This window comes from Monodelphis domestica, chromosome 7 (genome assembly GCF_027887165.1).
Source record: "Monodelphis domestica isolate mMonDom1 chromosome 7, mMonDom1.pri, whole genome shotgun sequence".
Classification (NCBI taxonomy): Eukaryota; Metazoa; Chordata; class Mammalia; order Didelphimorphia; family Didelphidae; genus Monodelphis; species Monodelphis domestica.
In genome coordinates, this window is record NC_077233.1 from 55,564,441 (window position 1) to 55,583,028 (window position 18,588).

The 18,588-nt window shown below is 38.5% G+C and overlaps 1 protein-coding gene across 2 annotated transcripts in view; it reads left to right on the top strand.

The window, feature by feature from the left end:
- The window catches only part of PPARG (peroxisome proliferator activated receptor gamma), a 190,716-nt gene that overhangs the window by 110,860 nt on the left and 61,268 nt on the right, over positions 1–18,588 (top strand). For both annotated transcript variants that reach the window (XM_007500246.3, XM_001376110.5), the window contains exons 3-5: positions 2,503–2,730; positions 4,670–4,839; positions 12,260–12,398. In XM_007500246.3, the coding sequence (XP_007500308.1) occupies positions 2,511–2,730; positions 4,670–4,839; positions 12,260–12,398 (529 nt within the window). In that variant the 5' untranslated portion in view covers positions 2,503–2,510. The remainder of the gene's footprint in view (positions 1–2,502; positions 2,731–4,669; positions 4,840–12,259; positions 12,399–18,588) is intronic.

Here is an 18,588-nt window from a genome sequence, read left to right on the forward strand (position 1 = left end):
TTCATTGCCACTTAGTGTAGAGCAGAGATTCTTCACCTGGGGTCCACATACTCGGGGCTGTAATTTGGAAAACTCTTCCAATTTAATTGACTTCCTTTGTAATTCCACATTCTTATTTAGGGCATTTAAAATATCTCAATAGAGATCCATGGGCTTTACTATATTGCTGGGGGTGGGGGTCAGCTATGAAAGAGCCTTTTATGTAGAGACATCCCACTCTTGTTCTTCCCAGTCCTCTTCTGTAGCTACTAGCAATGCCACCCCTGAGCACCCATGCCCTCTTCGCCTCCACTGTCAGTCCTCCTTCATTTTCAGAGTGCCAAAGCCCAGCTCCCCCCTGAGATATCTGATAAAAGAGTTAAAATTTAAAGTTTGTAGTGACTGAATTCTTTGGCTGCACTCCTGAATAGTATGAGCTGGCTCCAAGTAAACCAAATCAGACCGATTCCTCTTATATAAAGGTTTAAAGTCTAACAGACTGCAATGAGTGGGTCACAAGTCCACATTAAATACTCCGAATCACGCCTACCTCTGTTTTTTTTTTTACTTCCCCAGCAGTGATTACCCATCGGAGACTTAGAAGTCTATGTGTCATCCAATATCCCAAGCAGAAAACTTTGGAAGGCAGCTCTGTTCTGCCTTATTTAAATAGCATTGCATCCCAGGACTATTGGAAGAGCAGCAATTGCTTCACTGAGAAGTTTCTTTGAAAAATGCAGGGCTAGATTTTTATTCTTAAGAAATCTCAATTCTCATGACATCTGTTTCCAATGCGCCCTAACAGTCTACCATATTTGATCCACTTGTCGGAGGAAAGGCAGAACTTAGGAGACAGCCAGGTGGTAGAGTGCAAAGAATGCTTAATTTGAATAGAAGATCTGAATTCAAAACCTGCCTCAACCACTTAACCATGTGACCCAGGAGCAAGTCCCTTGACCTCTCTAAGCCTAAATTTCCTCATCTGTAAAATGGGAATGATAATAGCGCCTACTTCAGTGGGTTGTTGTAAGGATGAAATGAAATAATCTATGTAAAGTGCTTCTCAAACATTAAAGTTCTAAAAAATACCAATTATTATTAGTCATTAAAAGGAAACTGATCTTACATTTGTGTTTCTTTTTGTGAAAGCTAGAGTCCACATTGCAGAAATATTAGGGAGTTATAAGAATTCCCATTTATAGAATGCTTTCAGATTCCCAAAGTGCTTTCTTCACAGCCAACAGATAAGCTGAGTGGTGTAAATATTATTGCCCCCATATTACAGGTGAGAAAACTCAAAATAATCTGCTCAAACAAGGATTGTAGCCAGGATTACACTCTGGGTTTCTCTTCTAAATTTCCCTAATACTGTCAAGGGTAAGGGCACCACTATCCTTCTAGTCACCTAGGCTCCTAGGTGCCATGATCAACTCGTCATTTTCACTCAGCCCACATAACCAATCTATTATCACATCTTGTCATTTCTCTTTTCTCAATATCTCTCATATGCCTCCTTTCCACTCACACAGCTGCCGCTCTCATTCAAGTCCTCATCACCTCTCACCTGGGTGATAGCAATAGCTTTCTAACTGGGCTCTCTGCCTCAGGTCTCTTCCCACTCCAGTCAGTTCTCTACTAGACTCTTTATAAAGCATTCAGTTGATTCTACCCCCCCCCCTCTCTTTCTCATACATGCTTTCTCTTTCTCATTCCCTTTATTCCTCTTTCTCTCTGTGTCTCCTTGTGTCTCTTGTCTCTATCTGTCTGTCTGGATTTCTCTCTCCCTTTTTCAGTCAACCAGTGACATCCAGGATCTCCTTATTGCTTCCAGGATCAAACTCCATTTGGTATTGAAAATTTGTGATAATCAGGCCCCTTTCCATGTTTCTAGTCTGGACCATTTTAAAGAATTCAGTAAATTTTTATTGACTGACTGAGTCAAATCTAGCCCTCTTAGGAAAAGAGTTCCTGAAAGGTATTTATTTATTTAGGAGGAGATCTAAATAGTATTCTTTCTCCATGATACAAATAAAATATGACTCAATTTATTAAAATGCAAATTATGCTCACTTCAAGACTATTATAGGTATCAAATTAGAAACTACACTAATCTACCTTTTGCAAGCTGAGGAGATATATTTAGGACCTTCAATTTTGAGAATCCAAAGGAGATTCTAGATACAAGATTGTTATTATCAATATTCATGCATGGCATTGGATGGAATGGGAGAAATTGTAATCACTTAAATTAAATGAGAGCAAGCTGTTTGTGAAATGCTGTACAGAGAACTGTTGTTCCAAGATTGTCCTGAGACAACAATATAAAGGTGTTGCTCCTTTTTCTTACAGCTCAAACAAGGGAAATTGTATTGATAACAGGTTCCTGTAGATGAGACTTCTATTATTGTGTTTGTCTAAAGAAGATTAAACATAATATTAACCATTTCACCAGTACACTGCTTTGCTCTAGGTCTTGGTTCTAAACTTCATGCCTATTATTGTTGTTCTTCTTTTTGATTCTAGGCATTGCCATGGTTGACACAGAGATGCCATTTTGGCCCACCAACTTTGGGATCAGCTCTGTGGATCTGTCTGTCATGGATGACCATTCCCACTCCTTTGACATCAAACCCTTCACCACTGTTGACTTCTCCAGCATTTCCACCCCACATTATGAAGACATTCCATTCACAAGGGCTGACCCAATGGTTCCTGATTATAAATATGACCTGAAACTCCAAGAATGCCCAAGTATGAACTTTATTTCCACTTTTCACATTGCTCAGATGGTAATTATACTAGACTGTAGCTAGAATTTTATAGTCCATAGACAGACACAATAGAACAAGTAGCAGAACTCCCAGTGTCAACTCAGCTCAGAGTTGGAAGGGAAAGAAGTCTGGATAAGATGATAACTCCATTAGGAAGATATGATTAATGTAACTTTTCCAGATTTTTAAATATGATTATCATTTTAAAAGAGGAATTGTTAATTTAGATGAATCTCTAAATAAGGGATACTTCCCAATATGCTTTACCTGTTTATAGCTCCTTCTTCCCACAGTAGATGGAAGATAAAGGTGTCAGAACTTCATTCCTCACTTTTGAAATCATTGACACTTACTAAGGCCATACTTTCTCAGATTCTCTTAAGATCAATCAATCAACATTTATTAAGCACCTTCTATGTGCCAGGCACTGTGCTATGCCCTAAAATCTATCTTGAATTTTCAGACTCCCTTCATATACCTTTTTAATCCTTCTGACTGGTAGCAACCTTGGCCTTAAATCTAGTTGCATTTGAGTTCAAGGGAACCTAGCCTCTGAGTTTCTTCATTTAGATGTTAATAAATGAACAATTCTAGATTCCAGCAACATCTTCTTTTTCCTATTATTAATATTGTGTAAAGTTGCCCATTTTCCCTGTATTCGTGCTAAAAATACTACAGGTCTCATTTAAATTATATTTCCAACACAAATATAAATGTAGAAGATGTTGGGATGTTGCTGGGTCTTGAGTTTTTTCCAAATTGACTTTGGGATATTATTAGAATAGACTTCTCAAAATGAAGTACATTTCCTTGACTTTTCTTTATGTACACATCTTATAGGCCAGATTTCCAAAGGCATGACTGCAACTGGCAGCTCTTTCATTTCAGATCAATTTAGCATCTTCAGGGAATTAGTGAGAATTCAGGAGCTTATGCTTGGGTAGATTTATCTGTGGGGCATCTAGTTAAATCTTAAGGTTACCATTTAATGGGCCTGTTTCTACTGGTGAAAAGGCAATAAATTGCTTACTCATTAGAGGAACTCTGACTCTTAGAAGAATCATTTTTTAAAATTATTTCAGCTAGTGCAACAGCTGGGAGCTGATTGGTCTCATGTCCCTCCAAGACAAGCACACCTGCTCCATTCTCACTGGGAAACCCATGGAGTAGATCTATTTGGTTAGTGTGATTTAGAGCTACAGCTAAAGAGCAAAATCTTATCAAGATTTATCAAAAAAAAAAAAACAACTTGGAACTCTAAGGAACTTCAGATGCCATGCAATCCAGTTTATGGCTGAACAGCAATTGCCAACCACTAGAACATCCAAGTTTCTCATTAAACACCTTCAGTGATGTGGAAATCACTAGGTGAAACCATTATTCTACTTGTAGATCTACCAGATCTACAGATCTAATTGTTCGGAATGTCTTTCTTCTACTGGACTCGAACTAATCCTACTTCTAATTTCTGAGCCTGGGTTGAATAAGTCCAACCCCTTTGCCTATGACTATTTTTCATATATTTGAAGATTAGCCATGAACCTTCTAACTTATTCCCAATTTCAACCCCGTCCCTAGTGCTTTCCCAGCACTATAGTTCCCCAATCACCTATTGTTACTCTCCGGAGCAACACTCCCACACTTCCATTCAATGTTCAAAGTCCAATTCTCAGGAATTTCAAATCTTCAAAGCCTATATAAGGGCTAGCTTCCTTGCCTCCAGGTTAACTGAATCTGGAATCTATGTTAGTAGAGTGACAAAAGACTGATATTACCCATCTGCAGCAGGATCACCTTCACCATTCCTATCATTCAGCCTAACTTTGATGTTAGGCTTTGGGATCCCCAATGCCTGTGACCCACTCAAGCATTTGCTTCCCATTAAAAACTTGGTCTTTTCAATGTTCCTCCAAACACAGGTGCTATCAAAGTGGAACCTCCATCCCCTCCTTACTATTCTGAAAAAACTCAGCTCTACAATAAACCTCATGAAGAGTCTTCTAACTCCCTTATGGCCATCGAATGCCGAGTCTGTGGGGATAAAGCTTCTGGGTTCCACTATGGAGTGCATGCTTGTGAAGGCTGCAAGGTAAAAATGGCGTCCTCTCTTGTCTTGCTCTTCAAAGACCTTGCCAATCATTTCTTTCCTCTATTCACATTCCAGGGGATGGCTCAGTGAAAACCTTGACATGGTCACCTATAATAGTCTTTTTCCCAGTTCCAATCAATAAATCTTTAGGCAGACCCATAACAGTAGTTATAATTATGGCTAAAATATTTATTTAAGTAGAGAGAAAATAATGAAGCAATATAGAGAAAAAGGAAAAGAGATTTTTTTTAGTAAGAATTTAGAAGTTTCTTAATCTCTCAAATGCAGGATAAGCACATTGGTCTTGGTTTTGCATTGAAATCTGAAACTCAACTTTTTTTATTTTCATTTTTTTATCCCTGGCACTGGAATGGGATATAGGGATTCTGCAAGGAAAGGAATCATAGAATTATAGATTTTGAGCTGAAAGATACCCCAGAAGTCATCTAATCCAATGCCCTCACTTTTTAGATGAGGAAACAAATTAAATTATTTGACCCAAGTCATACAGGGAGAAAACAGTGACAGAATTTGAATACAGGTTCATACTTCCCACACCAAGGAGTTATGTTTTGCCATTTGTCTTCCTAGTTGCAAATGTTTTTCATAAAGACCTTGTTTTCTCAGTTTTGAGTGCTTTACAAAGAATAAAAACATTGATTCATCCATTGGGGGAAATATACAGAACAAAAACTTTATTTTTTTCCTTCCAAGTTTAATATTCATTCTAACCATCTCACCTCCATTTTAGCTGTCTAAAACAAGTAATCTTCTGGCTCCTTGTTTGACAAGCGTATCAATCCAGCTACATTTCAGTATGTGCATTCTTTTGCAACAATCACTCATGGAAATATTCTTGGAATAGAATAACTCAGAGAAAGACAATGATTTGCACATATACCCCTTGTCAGTGTTTGGAGCAAACTGAATATGAATAAACCCCCTGTGGAATAAAGCTGTTTCCCCTGTTCTTCATCCCCCCACAAAAAAATCAAAAGCATATTCTATGCAAAGAAAAACAAAGAAACTGAAAACTTAAACATTAAACAATCAGGCTGACATTACCGGGCATCAAATAAATTGGGTTCTAGTTCTAACCTCACTACTAGCTAGTTTTATGACTTTAAGCAAAGCACATTATTTTGTAAAGCCTCACTTTATTCAACTGTGAAGTGAGAGAATTGGACTATATAGTTTCTAAGGATCCTTCCAGCTGTTACCTTCTATCGTACAGAATGACCCCTTGAAATTAACTTTGTAAAGGAATATAAATTGATGTTTTAATTGGTTTCGATTTTTAAGAACATTTAAACTATTAGCTTAGCCCTACTGTAAGAATGAAGAAGAAGAAGAAGAATTGTGACTCAGGTTTCTCTAGGACTTGAAGGTTTACAAAGGGTTGTTACATGGATTGTTTTCTTTAATCTTCACAACAGTATCTAGAAGGCAGATACTTTTATTATTCCCATTTTCCATCTAGATGAGAAAACCAGCTTAGAATGGCAGAGTAGACTTTTCCACAATAATACAGCTAATGACTGAATTTGGATTTGAATTCAGTTCTTCCTCACTGTAAGTCCACTGTTCTGTTCACTATTGTAAAGGAACAATCTTCTTATGGTTTCATTGGCATCCTTAAGTTTTTGCTTTAGTTCTTTAATTTGGTCTTCTTTTTCTCTTTATTGCTCTCTATTGGTATCATACAAATAGGATGCAGATTCCCTTAGCTCTTCCAGGGTCATTGATTCATATTTAGAGCAAAATTGTTTGAAAAATTGTTTGATTGTCCAACACTGTGCTACTCCAAACTGAAGTTCTGTGATCCTACCTAAAGTCATGTAAAAATAGAGTTGGTCCTAAAGGGAAGAACTAAGAGCAATTGTTAGAAGATAAAGTTTTGTTGTTCAAACATTCTGGTCATGTCCTACTTTTCTGTGACCACAGTTGGGGTTTTCTGGGCAAAGATACTAGAATAGTTCGCCATTTCCTTCTTCAGCCCATTTTACAGATGAGGAAATGGAGGCAAACAGTGTTAAGTGACTTGTCCAGGGTCATACAACTAGTAAGTATCTGAGGCTGGATTTGATCTCAGGAAGATGCCTTCCTGAATCCAAGCCCATCACTTTGTATGCTGTGCAAACTAACTGCCCTGGAAGATAGAGAGGGGTTGAATAATTTTTGATGTCAGGAAGAAACCTCCTAACAATGAGAACCATTCAAATGTAGAATGGAAGGATGCTAGTAGTCAGTTCCCCCCCCCACATCCCCCCACTGAAGAACTTTGGGCAGAGGCTGGATGACCACTTATCAAGAAGTTATAATGGCAATTTTTTTTTTCAGGTATGGACTGGATGAAGTTGCCATTGAGCTCCTTTCTAATTCTTAAGAGTCTAAGAATTATATAAGGCTTCATTAAGTAAACGTCAGCTTTTATTGACTTGAAGTTTATAGCATTATTGAATGAATGACTTAAATGAACTCTCGCTAGAATCTGATCAACCCGTCTACATGAATTATTCCATTTTGGTCATCTAGGAAGTTTAGAGTAATGAAAGGGTGTGGCTGGCTAGTTGGAGTTTAACTTTTCTATAATTACTTTTGTGTGTGTAGATAGTAAAGCTTCAACAGCCTAGTACTTGGAAAACCAGAGGTCTTAAGCACCATGGCACCATAGTACCAGCCCCGCAGTGAGCCTGTGGTTTGGGGGAGCACATAGCGTTTGAATAGAACCAAAGATGTAAAGTTTAAAGAAGAAGCACTGTTATTAGTTACTTTTATCCACTGAAAGAAAAAAAAAGCATTATAATTGTTTGCTAAAACTTATGTAGCACCCACTCTTAGCCATACCCAGATTGGGAGTACTTGTTGGGTCTTCATTTACTCAGAACCATAACTGGAGTCCCCACTGATTCATCTCTATGCCAGTGAGATGTCTTCAGCAGCAAGTCGTTTGATTAAAACCGAATGGCAAGATAAATAACAATGATTAAATTAGATAGTAAACATTCTCTGTACACATATAAAAATGACTGCCATCTGCCACATATCCACGGGAATACTAGTCAACTTCCAATTTAATCCTTCAGGAGACATGCATAATCCATTTGACTTACCACTAGAAGACTAGATGTATCCTAGTGAAGAACAATTAGTTTGTCATGAAATTATACAATATTTTTTTTCTTTTAGAGATCTAATTCATTCTTTTATTTAGTAAACATCTAAGTGGCATCTGTTGTGTGCAATATGCTAAGGTACATGCTGGCATAAATGCAAAGAAAAGTCAACATGGGCAAATAATTTTTGATTGAAAATTTTTAATTAATTAAGAATATTTTTTCCATGATTACATGATTCATGTTCTTTCCCTCCCTTCTTCCCCTCCCAATCCCTCATAGCTGACATACAATTCCACTGGGTTTTACATTTGTCATTGATCAAGACCTATTTCCATATTATAGATATTTGCACTAGGATGATCGTTTAGAGTCTGTATCCTCAATCATATCCCCATTGACCCATGTGATCAAGCAGTTGTATTTCTGCTCCCACAGTTCTTCCTCTGGATGTGGATGGTGTTCTTTCTCATAAGTCCCTCAGAATTGTCCTGGATCATTGCATTACTGCTAGTAGAGAAGTCCATTATGTTTGGATACAATTCACTTTTGTTTAATCTGTTATTAATATCTTCTCCATCACTTTCTTAAGTCTAGGCAAAACAATAAATCAAGCCCTAATTTGTAGCATTTGCTGATTCTAGAAGTTTAAATACTCACACTAAAAATTTAACTGTCAGCTCTCAAGATCAGGGTTGGCTTTTCTCCAGCACAGCACTGGCTAGAGGTGCCCCAAAGTGGAATGGAATGGCTCAAGAAGTCCTGGTGGATGTCTTCCAGGGGAGGCATGATAAACACTTCTCAGTTTGTTGAAATGAGCATTCTCCTTTGTGATTGGTTCATTTTGAGGTGATCCTTTCTAGCTCTAAAGTCTGGAATTCTTTGGTCATCCCTGGCTTTGCCTGAAGACCTCCAATGAAGGGGACTCAACCATCCCCTTAAAGCCCATTCCACTTTAGGATAACTCAGATTAAGATTTTTCTCTTTTTCTCAAGCCCAAATCTGCCTCTCCTCAGTTTTCACCTATTGTCCCTAGTTCTGCCCTCTGGGGCTGAGCAGAAAAAAGCTAGTCCCTTTTCATTTGACAATAATCCTAGAGTGATTCTTTTTGGAAGATCCATCACAATAATAAAAGTAACATTCATTTAGTGCTTCCTATGTGCCGGGCACTGCATTATAAGGACTTTATAACTAAGATCTCATTTAATTATTACAATGACCTTGTGAGATAGGTGCTGTTATCTCCATTTTGTAGATGAAGAATTGTAAGATGAAAGGATTGGACTAGATGGGCTATAATTTCCCTTCCAGCTCTAAATTGAAGATCTTCTGACCTTTCCTCTGTATCTATCAAATTTTAAGTTATAGTTATCTGTCTTATTCCCCCCCCCTTCCTCCATGCCCCAACTAAATTATAGCCACCCTAAGCAATATGTTTCATTTAATTTTTCTATCCTTGCCCAATGATGGGTATCGAAAATGTTTGTTGAATTGAACTGAGATCACCTCTTTTTAATTTATGCAATCAAATATGACATGGAGCAAAGAAGGAAACATGTATTGATTTGTCAAGCACCCACTATGTGCCAAGCACCATGCTAAATGCTTTACAAATATTATCTCATTTGATCCTCATAACAACCCTATCTGGCAGGTGCTATTATGATTGCCATCTTACAGTTGAAGAACCGATACTAAATATTGATTCCAAGACAGAAGAGTTCTAAGAGGTAGGCAGTTGGGGTTAAGTAACTTGCCTAGAATCACCCAGCTCATAAGTATTTGAGGTCACTTTTGAATCCAGTTCCTCCTGACTCCAGACCTGGAGCTTTATCCATGGTGCTACCTCGCTGCCCCTGAAGAAAGAGTTCTTACAGAACTGTAAGCAATGTATAATATGAACATGAACATATATATTCAACCCTTACTGTCCCAGTATTTTGGAAACATCTGACTTCATCTGTCAACCATATCGCCCCAACTTGGAAAAATAATTCTTATAAGTCATCACTTGAAAATAAACTTGGCTAGTTAAAAGCTGCAAGATTCCTCTCTTGGTTTTTTCTCCAGGATCATTCAGATTCCTAATATTCTGTGGGATTTTTGGCTCCTTCCTATTAATGCTTTTCCTGAGCCAACACCTTCCACTCCCACCACCCCCAATTACTGCCACCTCCTCCCCCAAATTGCCTTTCATTTTATTGTATATATATATATATATATATATATATATATATATATATATATGTTGCTTCTACTTATGTGTACATGATCTCTCCCCAAGATAATACAAGGTCCTCATCCCCAGAAACAAACATGCACTTGGAAAATAAGGTTTACCAAATACTTATAAAATTTAACATTTTTTGCATGTTGATACAATTTTTAATAAACATGTTCTGACATTTTGCCCCCTTCCTTGATATGACAGGTAGCACAAGTGTTATCATGAAATACATATTTCCATGTTCTTTATGTTCTGAAAAATGACATATATCACTTACACTAGAGAAAAATTCATGGAGGAAATTAAGTGAACAATGGCATGCTTCCATCTGCATTCGGACTCCACCAGTAAATAAATATTTATTGATCCATTGCTTGGTTGATTGGAGTTCAAGGGCCACATATTAGTCATCTGACTATGGGCAAGACACTTAACCCTCCAGTGAGGAAATCTTTAAGACTATATGTTTCAGGAGAGTCACTATTCCATTTTGCCTCATTGGATGTGGTTTTTTTCATCAGCCATTCCATAAACCGATGAACTCACAGGACTGTACCAAGTGCATGGAGATCTAGACTAATCAAATTTTAAAAGAGGAAAGGTCTTTAGAGATCACTTAGTCCAGCCTCACCTGACCCCAGAGCTGCTGAAAGTTTCCAGGGGTTTCACTCCGAAACTTGGCTTTGGTCTCCATGATAGCGCTAGGTTTCCCAGGGAATTCTGTCAATTCTTAAATCTTGTTCTCTCTTATGCTCTTATGCCTGTGGGCTACAGTAACTCGGGGCCCTCCTTAAACTGCATAAATACATGAAATGAATTTCTGCAGGAAATTATGCAATGTGAAGAATTCCTCAAAATTATCCACATGTGGATTTTTATTGGTCCCGATCACAGCTTCAGATGGAACCACTCTAACCTTGCCAAACCGCGCAATGCAGTTGGGAAGGATGAGGCCTGTGGCTGAAATGATTTGCAGGGAGGTTAAACTGATTACATGGTGGTTTATTCTCATTACATTGAATCCAGAACTCTTCTCGGATCAGACTGAAAACCAAACAGAGACTCAAGTTAGAATCCATTAGGCCTGTGTGACCAGATGAATGTGGTCATAGTCATGAAATCATAGAATTAGAAGGATCTTGGAAAACATCTGATCCAACCCACCATTTTATAAATGAAAAATAACAATAACAACTAAACGACTAAGGCCAAGACTTTGTAGGTAATAGCAACAGGTCACATTAATTTAATGCATTTATATTTACAATAGCTCAGAGAGATTGGTAGTCCATCTATTATAATCTCACTTTGGTAGGGAGAAGGAAGGGAACAAGTATTTATTAAGTACCTACTATATGTCAGGCATTATGTTAAATGGTTTACAAACATCTCATTTGAGCCTCACAACAACCCTAGGTTGTTGTTGTTTGGTCATTTTCAGTTGTGTCCAATTCTCCATGATGCCATTTGGGGTTTTCTTGGCAATGAAACTGGAGTCGTTTGCCACTTTCTTCTCCAGATCATTTTACAGATGAGGAAACTGAGGAAAGCAAGGTTACATGCCTTGCCCAGAGTCACACAACTATTCAAGTGTCTGAGACCAGATTTGAACTCAGGGAGATGAGCCTTCCAGATTCCAAGATCAGTGCTCTATCTATTGTACCTGAACAACCCTGGGACATAAGTGCTATTTATGATCTTAATTTTACAGTTGAAGGGTTAAATGACTGGCCCATAATCACATACCTAACAGATATCTAGAGCCAGACTCGGACTCAAGTCTTAGAGATTGTAGACCTAGCACTATATCCAAGGGGCCACCTAGCTGCCCTATTTTAGGGCTCGAGAAACTGAGGCTGAGCTATGTTTCGGGACTGACTCCTGCTCACATAACCCAAACCTGGACTTTTTTCCCCCCTTTGCTTTCTTTAACCTAAATGGGCATTTGACTAAATTCACATAGCAAGTTAGTGGTGGGCTTGAAGCTAGCCAGTGTGTGACCCACTGTACCAGGCATCCCCCACGGGCATCCCCCAGGGGCACTTTATATGTGTCTCTTCTCTCTGTCCCTTTGCAGGGTTTCTTCCGAAGGACAATTCGTCTGAAACTCATCTATGATCGGTGTGATCTGAACTGTCGGATCCATAAGAAGAGTAGAAATAAATGTCAGTACTGCAGGTTTCAGAAGTGCCTCGCTGTGGGGATGTCCCATAATGGTGAGTGTATATATATATATATATATTTTTTTTAATAACACAAGACATTTACTACATAGGAACTATTGAGTGAAAATTGGATCAAATTGGTCAATCAGTAGGTCAGCCAAGAAATTTATTAAGTGTTTGCTGCATGCCAGGCACTGTGTTGTATAGTTGAAAAATCTTGAACCCCAGGACTGTGTTCCCCAGAATTCCTTCTGTATCTCCCAGCATCCCTTTCCCTGCATCCTCATGTTTGTGTGGTTACGTGATTGGTTATAAGTTTTCTGAAGCTCCTCCCTCTCTTCTTCGATATCGTAGTCGAGTTAGGTTTTACTCTAGTTTTTTTTATTTTAATAAATCTTATAAATATAATATTTGGAGTATTGGATATTAATTTTTTAAATCTACAGTGTGAAGCTGTGGGCATACAGAGAAAGGCAAAAAAGATTGTGCCTGCCCTCAAGGAGTTACATCCTTTTTCTTTTAAACCCTTACCCTCTATCTTAGAATCAATACTCTGTATTGGTTCCAGGCAAGGGCTAGGCAATGGGGGTTCAGTGACTTACCCAGGGTCACACAGCTAGGAAGTAAAGTGTCTGAGGCCAGATTTAACCCCAGAACCTCCTGTCTCTAGGTCTACCTGGCTCTCAATCCACTAGGTTTCCCTAGAGTTTACATTTTAATGGGGGAGGCAACATGTGAGCAACTGTAAAAATACAACATATACAGAGTAGCCAAAAGGTCCTCTCAGATAGCTGGCAGTAATTGCTAAGAAGCTGTGGCTGGGGAATGAGAAGGTCCTCCTGAAAAAGGTGCGATTTGAGCTAAGTATTGAGGGAAGTCAACCAAAGCTGGCAAGCACAAGGCTGGGAGGAAGCATTTCAGGCATGGAAGACAGCCAGCGAAAAGGCAAGGTGATTAGAGATGGAATGTCACGTCTAAGGAATAGTCACTGTTGCTGGTTCACAGACTCCATGGAGGGAAGTCAAGTAGAAGCAGACTGGAAGGTCAGAAGGCAGTAGGTTTTGAAGAAATCTCAAGGCCAAACAGGATTCTTAGATTTGATCGTAGACCAATTAAATTTATCAGGTGGGGAGTGGGGGTGAGGGAGAGGATATCTCCGCCATCAGGAGACCTGTGCTGCACTGGAGGGAAATCACTTTGGCAACCAAGTGGGGAGAACTGAAAAAAGGAGACTAATCAGAAAGCAGTTACAAATTGTCTAGGCAGGAGATGATGAGAACTTGCTTCAGGGTAGAGGGTCTATGGGAAAGGAGAAGATGTTATGCAGCTATTTGAACTATTAAAGCTTAAAACTGCCTTAAGCCTTTTGGGACACCTTATATGTGAGAAAGATTGTGAAGGTAGAAACGGTCAAACCTGGCAACAGATTGCATAGGTGGGCTGAGTGCAAGAGCAATCTTGAGGAAGACACTGAGGTTAGGAGCCTGAGGTTCTGAGAGAAGGATTGTGCCCTCAACAGGAAAAGTTCAGAAAGTGGGGCCTGGGGGTGAAATAATGAGTTCTGTTGTGAAGTTTGAGATGTCTACCGAGCATATAGCTCAAGGATATCCAAAAGGCAGTTGGTGATGCAAAAGTGAATCTCAGGAAAGAGAATAGCAATGGATATATATAGAGAGAGAGAGCTCTATGAATCATTTGCATATAGATGATAATTGAACACATCCACCAAGCAAAATAATATACAAGGCTAAGGACAGAGCCTTTGGGGGATCCCCATACTTAGTATGACCTGTATGAATGCCCAACAAGAGAGAATGAGGAGGAATAATCAGAAAAGTAGAAGAAGAACCAGGAGGAACAGAGTTACCAAAACCCAGATAGGATCAAGTATGCAGAAGGAGGTGATGAACTTATATCAAAAATTGAAGAAAGATCAAGAAGCATGAAGATTGAGAAAAGACCATTAGAGTGGGCCGTTAAGAGATCACTGGTGACTCTGGAAAGAATAAGTTCTCTTCAGTGATGAGGTTGAAGTCAGATTAGAGAGTTTAGAGTCAATTGAGAAGAAGAGCAGGAAGCAAATGTGTTTTGCTTTCTCAAGGAGTTTAGCTAAGAAACAGAGGGCAGATGGAGTAGTAGGGTCAAGTAAGAGTTTTGTAAGAATGGGGAAAGAAATGGACATGTTGGTAGAGAGCAAAGGAGCCAGCATATAGGGAAAGAATGAGGATGAGAATGGAGACTATAGAGAAGGCAGTCATCTCCTGGAGAAGATGAGATGAGATGAGATGAGATCAAGAGGGATTTGTCTCCACAAGAAGAATCCCTTTTTCATGGGAGACAAGGAGGAAGTAGAGGGTAATGAGGGAAGGTGTTAACAAGTGCTATGAGTTGAGAAGAGGGAGTTCATATAAAATGACTTTAATTTTTCAGTGAAGTATGAAGAGAGGTCCCAACCTGAAAGAGTCAGCATCAAGGAGGGAGGGAGAAGGGATGCTATGGAATGAAAAGATTTAGAATAGCTGCTGTGGGGAGTGGGAGAGCAAACTAATCAGGTGGGTATACAAGGATTACCTTGCTGCAGTGAGGACCCAATTGAGGTTGTGTAACATAAATTTGTATCCATTTGTTTGGAGTTGGAAGAGACTTCATGGGTCATCTATTTCAACCTCCTCATTTTACAGATAAAAAACTGAGGTCCAAAGAGGCAAGGTGATTTGTTCAAGGTCACACAGATAGTCAATAGTGGAAATGTAATTTAAAACAAAGTTCTCTGATTGCAAACTCATTGTTCTTTTCACTGTATCATGAAGGGGCTTGAGACCATTATTTAGCACTATGAGCCAAATTTAAGAAATATACACATACATACCTATGTATGCATATCAATGAACTTAGAGTCAGAACACTTTGTGTTCTGCATGTAACACTTTGTATCAGAATAGAATGTGACACTTTTCATTTGGGCAATAGTCAATAATCTATGTATGTTGTAAACTCTTCTTTCATGGTATTGAAAATGTGTCTAACATCTTTGGAAATTCAAGGATTTCATATTGTCACAGCTCAAGTCCTTTGAGATAGAGAATTTAATTATCTGGTCTATAAGTTGCAAGTGTCCTTGAGAGATTTTCACAATATCTCTGCAGGTAACAAGTTATGTTCTTTGCCTCTTTAATATGGTGAAGTGATTGGTCTATGCTGGAACCATAAATTCCCATTTAAATCAAAATTTAGGTTGATTGACTCTTTATAGTACTTTTTTAAACATTAGTACTGACAATAACGTCTCTCTAAACCTGTTTGCATAGGTTGTTATAATGATACCAAATTCTATATCATGAATACATTTCCAAATGGTTTCATATTTATTTTTCCATTTTATCTTCACAGCATCTCTAAACAGAGGTAGGGTATATATTAGTATGTTTCTCTGATTGTGTGTTACCTATCTCCAGCACATAGCATAGTTGTTTATTAAATAGCTAAACATAGTTCAATTCCATAAGCATTATTATGTCCCTACTATGTGAAAGACACTATGGACATTAGAGATATTAAGACAAAACAAGCCCCCCAGATCCACTACTATCAGGGAGCTCACATTCTACTGAGAAGTTCAAAATTAAGATGCTTATAATGGCTATTGAATTGAGTAAGATCAGAGGTAAGTGCCTCAGATCTCTATCAGTAATCTATTCATAGATAAAGATGTAAGAATCAATTATGGAGAAGTTGCTAGGTGACTTAGTATTTAGAGAGCTAGACTGGAGACAGGAGGTCCTGGGTTCAAACATGACCTCAGATACTTCCTAGCTGTATGACCCTGGGCAGGTCACTTAACCCCCACTGCCTAGCCCTTACCTCTCTTCTGCCTTGGAGCCAATACACAGTATCGATTATTTGAAATAAGGTAAGAGTTTCATAAAAATTAACCATAGATTGGTGACAGACTCAGTACAGATTGAGACTTTATTTTTTTTTTAACATGGCCAGTGGGGTGATTTGTTTTGCTTGACTATATGCATTTGTAATAGGGATTTTGTTTTCTTTTCTTTCATGATTAGGGGAAGAGGGAGGAGAGAGAGTAAAGGCAATTTTTGTTGATTAAAAAATTAAAATTTAATTTTAAAAAAGGATCAACTGTACTTTTCTTATTAATAAGAGCAGCCTGAATTCAAAAGGCACAGAAATAATAACTGTACTTATTTGCCAAGACTTTTCTCCTATCCTTTACTCCCTTTGTAAATTTAATCTGATCAGGTGATGTTTCCAGTCACTAATCTGAACTCCATCTATCTCAGACGAAAACATCTTCTACTAGGTGGGAAAAAAAAATGAATCAGTCCTTTTTTAAAGTATTTTTTTCTTTAAGACTCTGGGCATCCAAATATATGGGTGATGCTTTTCCCCCTCCTCTTTCCATCTGAATACCCAGCAAGAAATCAGCACAAGCTTTCAGTACCCTTGGACCCTAAGGGCAGGCTCAAACTCAGCTCAGTGCCACCAGGGATGCAGGGAGAGGAGAAGAGGTTGCCTCGGCTTAACTTGTCTTCACAATGGACTACAGCTGCCGCACAGGGGTACACAAGCTGGCTCTGGTTACAAAATAATTTGCTGATTTAATTCCATCAATTTCCTCTTGATTTGTAGACCTCATAAAGCAGAAAGTCCTAGTTTCCAAGTCAGGGGTTATATTTCAGGTGATGCAATCAAGTTGTTATAAAGTTATATCATCTTTGTGAGGAAATCATTGACTTCAAGGTCATTATCACTGAGACAACTAAGGAATGCCGGCCAAGACCCCTTTTAATGTTGTTTGGTTTGGGATTTTTTAAAAAGCATGTCATCTGCATGTTCGTGGAAAATCTATCTCCACTTGCTCGAAGGCAAACAGTATTTAAAACCCAACCTTGGTAGAATTTGTGCTACAATTTTCTTTTTCCCAGAAAAGTCAAAGAAAGTTATTATGAACTTGAAAGTCTGGTCATTTTATGACTTCATGTGAAAATACTCACTTCAGAATCTCGGAAGAGAGAGACAGAGTCATAATGAAGAGTCTTCCCTCATTCTTCTTGGCAAAGTCAAGAGAAAAACAGGAATTAAATGTCATAACATAAAAGATTTACGTAATTCGGCACTTTAAAGATTACAAATATATCTGAGAAAATGAATTCTCAGATTCCTATAACAATGTCTTTGCTGTACAGAAAAGGAAACAACTGAACTGAGTCGTGCACATGAAAGTACCTCTAGTCCTTAGGCCCTCAGGACATTCGCCATAGCATCTTGATAATAGAATAACTCCCTAACAGATTTCTAGAATGCTACAGAGTCCTTCAAAAGTACATTGAGATGGCCAATGGGCTGCCATTTGACTACGATTTCAGGTAGACAGTGGTGAAGTGTTGATTGTCATCTTATTATGAAAGCATTTAGATATTATTTCCCTAATCAATAAGCCTTTGGTGGCTTCATGGAACCTACCATTGAAGGTACACACTTTTCCTCCTGCCATTTAAGATCTTCTATCTGACAACATCTCTATCTTTCACTGTTTCCCTACATGCATTCCACACTCAACCCAATAAGACTATTTTAGCCTTCTCCATACATACAGTACTTTCCCTCTTGTGTACTTTCATTCACATTGTCCTTTTGTTTGGAATTCCTTGTTTGCCCATAGAAGGTTACATGGGGTCTTCCCCATGAGACCATAAACTCCTCCAAGCAGAGCCTATCTTCTGCCTTTCTTTGTATGCCCAGTACTTTCATCATTGTTGTTCAGCCACTTCAGTCATGTCCAACACTTCATGACCCCATTTGGTGTTTTCTTGGCAAGGATACTGGAGAGATTTGCTATTTCCTTCTCCAGCTCATTTTACAGATGAAGAAACTGAGGCAAATAGGGTGAAATGACTTGCCCGGGGTCACACAACTATTAAGTATCTGAGACCAGATTTGAACTCAGGAAGTTGAGTCTTCTTGACTTCAGGCCCAACACTTTATCTATCTAGCTTCCCCACCCCGAGTTCTTAGCCCATAGGAAAGGTATAATCAAGGCAAAATGTAGAGTACATACATATGGGGAATGGTGCCTGGCATATAGTAAATGTTTAATAAAAACTTATTGGCTGACTGGCACAATGTAAAGTTTGGCATTTTCAATGTTTGGCACTATTTACATTATGACCCAAGAACCATACAGAAAACCCTTTAGAAACTTTAGAACAGATGTCCTCAA